We start from the raw sequence: 10,759 nt of genomic DNA, 5'->3' as shown, positions 1-10,759 counted from the left end.
AATTATTAGAAGTCTTAACGTCAACCGCGGAAATTCGACAAATGGTTTCCGTGTGTTTTGTTTCGGATTCAAAATTAATAATTTTTAAAATAGAAACTAACTAACACTGTTAACTTTACTTATTATAATATTCATATACATTATTATTAGTGATTCAAAATTTTTTAAAGTCGTGATTAACCATTTTTTTCTTGTATTTAAAGCATATTGTAGGTTGAATAATATTTTATTTATTGATTAAGGTAAGTGAAGCATTAAAAAAAAATTTATTTGTTCACTGCAAAAATTTTATGAGAAATTTCTCAAAAATCTTATTTTGAAGTTAAATTTTTATAATGATTCATTTGTTAACTCGGCAAGCTTAATTTTTATTTTCGATTCTCAATGAAATATTTTTTGTAAACTTTACTTGTTAACTTTACTTATAAAATGAATGTAAAAATGGTCCTATTTCATTTAGTGAAAAATTCCTTCTCATTTATAAAGTTTTGTAAGTTCAAAAAATAAATCTAGTTTATGAGATATTAGTTACAAAAGACTAAGCTGTTTTAATAGTTATTACAAAAAAAAGTAGATTTATTTTGTATTTAATTTTAAAATCTATTCATTAAATATTACACTATTCATTGCAGCATTGTTTTTTTCTTCTCTTCAAATATATAATTGCATGTTGGAAATTTTGTTTTTTAAATATTGCTAAATTTTGCAGCAATGCTTTGGGAGGTATTTGCTTAACTGTACCTATTTATTCTCACTGTAATCGCCAAGTACAACTGTTAGATTCTTCTACTTGCTATAAATTTTTTTAAAAAATTATAAAATGGCTTGTTTAGAGTTATTTGCAGTTCTTTTAAGTTAATCCCATTTTGTGAAATTTTTTTTAACCTGAAGACTATTTGGGTGCAGGTACCCGTAAAAAAATATTCTTTTACATCTTCCTTTAGTTTATAGTAATGTCTTAGGTTGCAATCCATCTTTAGAAAAACACTGATGAATTAATATCATATATTGGTACCTGTTTGTGCCACCTGAATTTGCCAGGGTGCAAAGCGCTAGCAATAAATTTTAAAAAGTAAAGGGTAGCGTGCCTAGTTTACTCTTCTAGTGAGCCTTATTTTATAACGTTTTTCATTGGAATTTCAGTTTCTTAAATATTACAAAAATTTAATGACTATTTTGGTGCTGGTAGAGACATAATAATCTTTCCAAACACTGTTTAAATATGTGACTGAAGACCGGTATTTAGCAATAACAAAATTTATTGTTTGAAATCAAAATTTTGTTTCAAAAGTTCTGGTTTAATGTAGGTGACTATATTGTTCTTCATTAAAGAGGTATAGAATATTTTCAGTGTGTAATAGAATTGATAACACTTGAAGTTTTGTTATTGTGTGACATAACTTTTATTTTTTTTCACAGAAAAATATGTTTTGTGCCTTTGAAATGATATTTAAAACTCAAAATATTTTTTTCTTCTTTTTCTAGCAGTATCACAACCATGGTTTCTTCATTAACCACTTGCTCATTTTTAAATACATTCAAATTCTATACTCATTATAAAATTTAATAAAATATAGGTACAATTGTATAAATGATTATATTTTATTTTAATTTTTTTCTTGTTATTCTTTATCATTTTCGGAAAACTCTAAATGTAATTCAGAAGAAAAACAGATTCTTCATTTGACAAAATATTTTGCTGTACACTTACAACCATCTTTGAGATTATTTTAACTACATTTCTTTTCAGAAAAATTTTAAAAAAAGTTGCGTGATAAAGAAATATTAAAGTGATCATGGCTCTTGATATTGTTCAAGTAGAAGGCTGCTATGTGTCATCTAGTTTACCTAAAGCTTTATTTGTACCTTCACCATCTGTTCGTTTTAGGCACAGGTATTTCTTTTTATTAATTTTGTTATAATCTTTTCTTTTTAGTATCGATTTACTATTTTAAGATTAATTCTTCAGATTTATCTAGAATTTTGACAAGAAATAAAGAGTTGTAAAACTACAAATGTTGATTTACTGATTAATTATTACACTTATTTAAATTGATTGCTAAAGCTTGCTAGTTCTTGTTAGGTAAATTAACTTCGAGCAAAAAAATCACTAAGATTTTATTTAATTTTTGAAGAAAAAATTATTCATTTAAATCAATTGAAGTTTCATTCTTAATTTGCAGCCCATAACTTTATTAACTCAAGCAAAACTTTCTAAGTATGTATGTTGAATTCTCAAGCGTATTAATCAAATTTAAGTGCTGTTGATCAATTGAGTCAAATCTCTGGGTCAGGTTGTTGAAGGAAAAAAAAAAAGAGTAATAGTGGGTAAAAATCAAGAATTTGAATTTCTCTGAATTTTTAATCCAACTATTAGAAAGTGTATGCATATCTTAATTTCAGTTAACATAAATATTTTATAGTAATAAACAATTATTAGATTTTCAGACTTCAATAATAATGAATTTAAACAAATTAACTAATCCATTCATTTATTTGTAATTTCCTTTAATTTAAAATGTTTATTTAAATCATGGAATTTAAATTTTGAATACATTTATAATTTTATTGACCTTAAACAGATCTTGAATAAGTATAGATTGAATTACATAATCTTTTTTATTCGAACACTTGTAGGCTAGTAGTTGATTAAATGTTTAAGATTTTCTTAAAGAGATTAAAAACAACCTATTTAATTTCTAAACAAAATAATAACATTTTAATGTTAATATCCTGTGAAATAGTTAAGCCTTATAAATAAAAAACTGTTTTAAATTATATTTTGATATTGTTTGAATTTTTTTTTAGGGAGAATGTTAATCCTTTGTACTTTAAACCAAAAAAGAGAGGTTATGAGGTATGTGACAGTTATTTACTTACTTCCCTATGATTTTCTTAATGCTTTTGTTTCATGTTTATAATATGTGGCAGATTTTCATTTTGATTTTTTTAGTAAGATTTTTCAATCCATTTAAGTCTTTGCCTATCATGGCTTCGGCTAAAGGCCAGTTGTCTGATTAGGTTACACTTTCCATGATACTGTCTTAGTGGTTCAGAATCCACACAAATCATTAAAAAAATGGTTTCATATCTAGTTTTGATACAGGGTGCAAGAGACTGAGTGATTAGTGTGACAATCTGATATGCTATAAATATTGTTGTGGGCACATGATCAGTATTGTTTTTGCATCATCGCTGATGAGTCTCAAACCGTAGCCATCGACCCATTGTTGTGTATAGTTTTAGTACAACATTAACAACCAAAATATCACTTTTTATTTTATTTCAGAAAATAAAACACCTATAACTTCTGAATTATGAAAATGTCGATATTTCCCCCCCAAAATATCAATGTTAGCTATAATTAATGTATTAATTATAATTTTTTTAAAAAAAAGTAATGAAAATTTTAAATTTATATGAATAGTCATGTAAAGACATTTTTCTGAGATACCTGATTTAAGAGTCTATTCAAAAATTAAAGTACAGTAGGGAACCGATTATCCGGAACGATTGGGACCATCGCTATTCCGGCTAACTGATTTTTCCGGTTTTCTGAATCGCTACAAAAAGCCGTTTTTTTATTGTCAAACTCAACTAAAAAAAAAAAATATTTGGAAAAAATCTTAAAAAGAAGAAAAAACAATTAATTAATGCACTAATGATAATTTCCAAAATGATGGTAAGTTAACATCTTTCAAAAAAGAAAGAAAAATCCTGAAATCTTATGAGGAAAAAAAAATTTCTTAAGAAAAATGGCGGGAAAATTTATTGAATTTCGTTCCGATTTTTGGTTTTCCGGTTTTCTGATTTCCGGATAACGGGTTCTGTACTGTATATATATTTAAAAAAAACTAGTTTAAGACAAATGTAGAATTATGTAAGGTAAATCATTCTTAGACACTGATCAAATTACAATAAACATGTTTTTTAGTATAGTTTATATATATATAGTTCATATAAGATATGAATACTGTTGTTAATTTATTTTTTCAGAATGTTACACTTAATAAATTGTTTCACACAATCAACTCACATTCAAATTGAACAGATAAAACCATAAATCTTTTGCCTGTTCTTCCTTTTTCCTTCATAAATAATGTTAATTTTATTTTTAGATAAGACCTCAAACAATTGGTACTGATGACAAAGAATGCTTGCCAGTTGAAGGACGTCAACATTTGTCTGTTCAAACAGATTTGTATCTTGAAGAAATCTGCGATGTCGTGGAAGAAGCTGATGCACAAACTGAAACTGATCCTTTATTAGATAGGCCACCATCCCCTTTGTTTATACCTGCAAAATCTGGACCTGATGTAGCTACTCAAATATATCCTGGAGAAGTAGGTTTAATTTTTATGATCTCTAAGAAAAATGAGTGCAGTTAAATATTATGTTCAACTAAATATATGTTGTTTTAAAATATATCAATAAACAAGTAGTATATAATAATAACTTGAAATCACCTTTAGACTTTCTTTCCCAATTTTTCCATGCAAAAACTATTATATTTATTTAAAACAAGGTTTAAATTAAAAATCAAAACTATGATGCCATCTTCATGCTAAAATATGCATAGTATATTTCCTAACATTTAAAAACAAAATTATTTTCTTATTTTATCCTTTTCTCAGTAAATAAAAATCATTAATCAGTAATCTTTTAATACCACAACCTTGAATGTTGTGCAGAATAAAATCTGTTTCTAGAGATTCCTTCTACATTTGCATAGACTTTGAAAACTGTTATATGCTTGGAAATGTTTCAAATTCATTAAAATCCGATATTATTTCTCATGCTTTCTTTTATCCCAACACATTCGAATGCATAAGGCTAAGAAAAAGAGCCTTGGCAATACATTAAATCAATTAATAGCCAATATATTGATTCCTTAACTTTAGTTGGAGAAAACTATTCCAACTTGTACATTTTTGATTTCTGGATGGACTAAGGTGTCTTATGGGGCTTAGCCCTGCAGCCATTCTCTCTGGACAACTTTTCAAAATTTATTATTTTTAATGATTCATATGTTCATAAAAATAAAAAAATTTAAATTTAAAAAATTATATTACAACATCACAGATTTGATACTCGTGTTGATTTTGAAAAACTAATTCAGACTTAATTGGCTTGCAAGAATTTTTTTTTTTGTCTTCCAAAACCGCTTTGTTTTATGACTTAATTCATGTGATAACAGTTAGTTTGGTTAAAAACCTAGTGTAGCAACATGTATATTTAGAAACATTAATTTTAAAGCAAAGTAGCTTCTCCATACTTTCTACACTTTTTTTTATTTATATAATTGTGATTTTTATTTGTTTATTTATTGTTCTATGTGTTACAGCTCTTCGATTTTGATGAAGAAGTTGAACCTTTTTTAGAAGCATTAGTTGGACAAACTCTGGAACAAGCAATAATTGAAATAATGGCAGAAGAAGAATTAGCAGTATTAGCTGATTTGCAAATGGATTTTGAAACAAAACGAAATGCTGAACTAGCAGAACTAAAGCGTTCAGAAGAAGAGGAAAGAAGAATATTAGAAGAAAAAGTAATTATTTAATACCATTTTAAAATTATTATGCATAATTATTAATAGACAGTATGGTTTTCAATAGTTTTTGACATAGTTATAAGTTTTTTACAATAATAAATATTTTAACTTGAATTAATATGTTAAAAATTAGGTATTTAATTTAATGCTATTATTATTTATAAAATTCTATAAAATAATTTACAATTCAGAATTTTTAAAAAATTTCAGGCTAATAACCACCTATTTAAGACAAAACTGACTTCTTAAAATTTTTTTATGTATATTTAGCAAAGAAGATTAAAAGAACAAGAAGAAGCTATCAAACTGGAAGATGAAGTAGCTCAAAAAATTGTTGCATGTATATTTTCACAAAATTATCTTTCTGAATTAGTGCCCCAAGTTTATAAGAAACTTGAAACTGAAGGTTATTTTGAAACTGAAGATCCTGAATTAAATGGTAATTTTTCAAGATAATAATTAAATTACTATTATCAAATTTAAATAATATTACATTGTTTTTTTTTCCACACTAATTTATAATAATCATATCCAGGGAAAAGAGTGTTTCTTTTATATTTTTAATTTTTGTATCTGACATTTGATCAGGGATTTGTATTGGCTATAATGTTGGCTTTTGAATCTAAAGTTATATTAAAATCTAATCTATTATTATCTATTTAAATAAAGTTATATTACAATCAAAGTTGAGTGACAAACATTCAATATTTCTGCCTTGTAAAACATGACAACCAATAAGTTTCATGCAACTTAGATGAATAATGTTTAAATGAGAAGTTTTCTTTTCTTCTAAATTGAATTGCGCTCAAAATTACTAAGTTGTGAATATTAATAATATTGTCTTTACATAAGCAATGTGTATATTGACTTTTTTAAAATATATTTATGCTTCAAAATATATTTTACATTTATTAAGCAGTCTGATTATATTGCTTAATTTTTTAAGTAATAAGAGTAATAAATACAGTACATTAATCTTTTTAATAACATATGAAAAAGTTCACTTAAAAGTTTATTTTTGAAACTAACATTTACTGACATATTCATTCATGAAAGAGTTCAAATATATTTTAAAAATTTAATTACATATTTAGATAAATTTGAAACGTATATATTTTGCTTTTAATTTTTCCATATCTTATTAATCAATGAATCTATTTTGCATGCTTATTCATATCTCTAACTCTGAAAGCAAACATGAATACTAGATCAAAATCAAAAGTATCAGAACTTTCAGTAAGTTTGATAAGAGAGTTCAAAATCTTCTTTACAATCTGCGAATTAAAATGTTCAGAAACTGATAATAACTTCGATACCTGAGGTAATGCCTAAAAGCTTGTAAACAGGTACAACTCGTTAATTTTTTGAAAGTTACATTAGGTTCATCTTTTAGAAATACTGAATTTTCCATTAAAAAAACAATGCAACTTTTGATTACTTTTTATTGAACTAGAAAACTATTAATTTCAGATAATAGATTTTTAATAAATTGAGTCATCGAATCATTAGCAAGTATATAGCAAGTTTTTTTTTTTTTTTTTTTGAAATATATAAAAGAACTTTCCTTTTATGTTATAAAATAAACTTGAAAAATTTACATTTATTTTCATGCTATTTAGAGGTGGAAGACAATTTCTGGCCATGGTTATTAAATGAAGTAGATTCTGAAATTGCCACTTTAGAAGCTTCCTGTCATTTGCTGGACAGTAAGTATTTCTAATAATTTTTTTTATTTTATTTATATTTTTGTGCATATGTAAAATTATTAAATTTTAGCCACTTTAAATAGAGAATATGAATGTGGGCCATTGTGTTACTTTTAAGTTCAAAATTATTTTTAAATGTGATCATGCTCGTTATGTGCATTTTAATTAAAATAAATATTTATTTAATCAAAATAGAAATTCAAGATTTTTTTCATACTTTTGTTTTTCCTGGTGAAAGATTTCTGACTAATGAATGAGGATGAACTTTAGAAGTTATTTTTTTATATAACCAACTACCTTTGTCTTATTAGTAAATAACTTCCCCTCCATCTAGTTAAAAAATTTTAGCAGTTATTTTAAAATTTCTTTTTAATGTATCACAGATGTAACTAAACTAAATGCTGTTTTATTTCTTAAGTTAGTGATGACTGATAATCTGATTAACTCACATCATAAAATTAAAGAATCCTTAATTTTTCAGAAGTGGTGAAATCAAATAAAACAATATTAAAAAACAGAATAATACTTTTTAAATTAATGAAAATTGATAAATTTAAGTAAATAAATTAAGTCATCCACCAAAGAAAAATTGATTAATTTTTATATTGACTTTCTTTTTCTTCCAATTTTATTCACATTCATTAGATACATGATTACTAATTTTACTTACTTTAAAACTTGATGATATAGTTTGCAAGTGTACACTTAAAACAACTGAGAAAACCCACTTAGAACACATGATCCTGCTTGTTTGGTTGAAAACATGATGTAAAAAAAAAACCTGACAAGTAAATTTTAGTATTTTGATATTGTTGCATGATGTCTATATCTATTTTCTAAAGCTACTGATAATATTTTGTGGTGGTTGAACCAAGTCATCCACCACAAAGGTTTTAGAGGTTAGAACCTCTAAAACATAATTAGAAACTATCTTAAACTAATAATGTATCTTCTATCAGGGATATAATTTTTTCTGGCATGTGTAATAATAATTATTTTTCTAAGCTTTCTTTAATTATGGTATCAACAGTAATCTGAGCATAATGAAAAAAAGTTTGAGTACCATGACATATTATTCCAATGTTTCACTCATTTTCAGGAGTATAAGTGGTGTACAAACATCAGAAATTTATGCTTTTTTTTATTAACAGACCTCATAGAAGATAGTGTCCAGAGTATTGCAGAAACTTCTGTTATTGAACCTGCAGTACCTAACAATTATCCAAATAAACCAAAGGACATATCAAGTGAAGTGAGTATGCACTTAGGTTCTAGAAATTCATAAATTTTACTAATTCTGCACAGTTTTTCTTAGTATAAAATTTTAAAAGAAATGCAATTAGTTAAACTGTTTTTGCTACAAGAACCAGGAAAGGCTATACTGCGCCTAACACTGTTGATATCAAAATTCTGTTTTATACTAAGGTAAGATATCTAGTGTTTTTACGATACAACAAGGCTTATATGAAGATTGGCACCTATTAAAATTCATACGTCAGGATGATTGTGCAATTAAAATATACTTGTAGTATACAATTAGTTCACATTATATAGTACAGTACAGAACCCGTTATCTGAAAATCAGAAAACCAAAATACCGGAACGAAATTCGATAAATTTTCCCGCCATTTTTAAATTTATTTTTTTTCCCTCATAAGATTTTTCTTTCTTTTTTGAAAGATGTTCACCTTACCATCATTTTGGAAATAATCATTAGTGTATTACTTCATCGTTTTTTCTTCTTTTTAAGATTATTTCCAAATTATTATTATTATTATTTTTTAGTTGGGTTTAACAATAAAAAAACGGCTTTTTGTAGCGATTCAGAAAACCGGAAAAATCAGTTATCCGGAATAGCGATGGTCCCGGATAATCGGTTCCCTACTGTATTAGGGTTTAATTAAGTACTTATAATTTTATATTTAAAGATGTTTTTCATGTTTATTCTGTCTTGCAACTGAAATTCAAAAATAAACATTCAATTAAAATTTTAAATATACGTCTATGTGTATGTCCAAATAAAATAATCATACTAAGTCCCTTTTTCGCGTTTAGTAAATTGTAACTACAGAAAAAAAATTCACATTTTTTTCTTTATATTTGAGCAATTTTCTGTTAAAATAATGTAGGGTTAGGTGGTATTCTTTTTTTTTTCTTAGCTTTTGTTGAGGAGTTTTTAGCAAATTTGTTACATCAAAGTGAGAAATTTTTTTTATAGTTCTTAAAATTAAAAGCTTCAAAGCTCGTTTTTTAATTTTTTTAACATACATGTAAGAAAATATTTTCTTCTAAATTTAATTTTATTTAAGGATTTATGTTTTAAATTCTACTGAGTACAACAAAATATTAAAATTTTAATTATTTCATTTCAATTATTTCATTTAAAAAAAAATTATTCTGATTAACAGACATTAATGTTTATTTGAATATATTTTCATCAAAAATTATATATTAGCAATATTTCTTTAAAAATCAAGTAGGAAATCACATAAGAAATTATTAAGCTTAAGCATTAATTCCACATCATTTTTTTAAAAAAAGGTATTCTTTTCAATTACTACAAATAAAGTTAAACTGTTGAGCAAACATAATGTAATTGATAAATAGAATTTAAAAAAAAATTAGTATGACAGAATAGGAATTTAAATGTTTATTTAAATTCCTATATGCTAAATGAGGAATTAATGCTTAAGCTAAATATTGCTAAAATGAGGTAAGTTCCAAACTATTGTTTTAACCAACTATATAAAAAATTAAAATATAGATTGATAATCTAACACAAATAATAATTAAATGACTTTTTAACTACTTACCTTATTTAATAAAAGGGAGATAAGGTTCTGTCAATCAAATCAATTGTTATGTACTATTAATGTTCGCAAGAAAACAAAAAAGTTCTATTTTATCATGTTAAAATAATAATCACTATAATTTGTATGTAGGAGCAAGTTACTGCAGAATCAACAAAATTAGATGAAGATCAAGAAGTCCCAAATTTAGAAACATAGTTAATATATTGATATTCAATTTGTAAATATTTTTATAGAGTTTGATACAATAAATACTCAATAAGACTTTTAATTTTTGAAAAATATGCTTTAATTATCAAATATGAATGTGTGGAAAAAAATTTAAACATTATTTTTAAAGGGGGGGGGGGCACTTGTTTTATCATTATGTAAGTTTTTTAATTTATGAAATCTTACTGTATTAGATATTTTTTAAAATCAAAATAAAGATTATAATTACTATATAATATTGAATATATATTTTTTAATCAATAAAAACCAACTAAACTAGGTATGAAAATAAAATCTTTATTTCTCTTTTTTTGCTTTACAAATTTCAAAAGCAATGTGAAAATTTAAATACTTTAGTTTTGCAATCAACTATATTTTTTGGAAAATATACATTTGAATGGTTTTTTAAAATTAGTAATAAAGTCTAACACTTTTTGTATGTTGAAAATTATTTATTATTTTGTACGTTGAAATTAAAGTGC

General features: G+C 24.9%; 1 protein-coding gene across 2 annotated transcripts; it reads left to right on the top strand.

Annotated features, from left to right (window-relative positions):
- The first annotated feature begins 16 nt into the window (after nucleotides 1-16).
- Rsph3 (Radial spoke head protein 3) lies at nucleotides 17-10,338 on the top strand. Of its 2 annotated transcripts, none has more exons than XM_043050643.3 (9): nucleotides 17-242; nucleotides 1,751-1,894; nucleotides 2,809-2,857; nucleotides 4,119-4,343; nucleotides 5,345-5,548; nucleotides 5,822-5,990; nucleotides 7,171-7,257; nucleotides 8,409-8,509; nucleotides 10,200-10,338. In XM_043050643.3, the coding sequence occupies exons 2-9, from the start codon at nucleotides 1,797-1,799 to the stop codon at nucleotides 10,263-10,265; spliced, it is 999 nt and encodes a 332-aa protein (XP_042906577.1). In that variant the 5' UTR covers nucleotides 17-242; nucleotides 1,751-1,796; the 3' UTR covers nucleotides 10,266-10,338. The 2 variants fall into 2 exon arrangements, with proteins under 2 accessions (XP_042906577.1, XP_042906592.1); XM_043050658.3 differs by having other exon boundaries at nucleotides 29-242; nucleotides 1,768-1,894.
- Nucleotides 10,339-10,759: the final 421 nt, after the last annotated feature.

This window comes from Parasteatoda tepidariorum, chromosome 6, assembly GCF_982258835.1.
Source record: "Parasteatoda tepidariorum strain Cologne lab strain chromosome 6, Ptep-v5.0, whole genome shotgun sequence".
NCBI classification, from domain to species: Eukaryota; Metazoa; Arthropoda; class Arachnida; order Araneae; family Theridiidae; genus Parasteatoda; species Parasteatoda tepidariorum.
The sequence above is the reverse complement of the archived record's forward strand: the minus strand, read 5'-3'. Positions and strand labels throughout refer to the sequence as shown.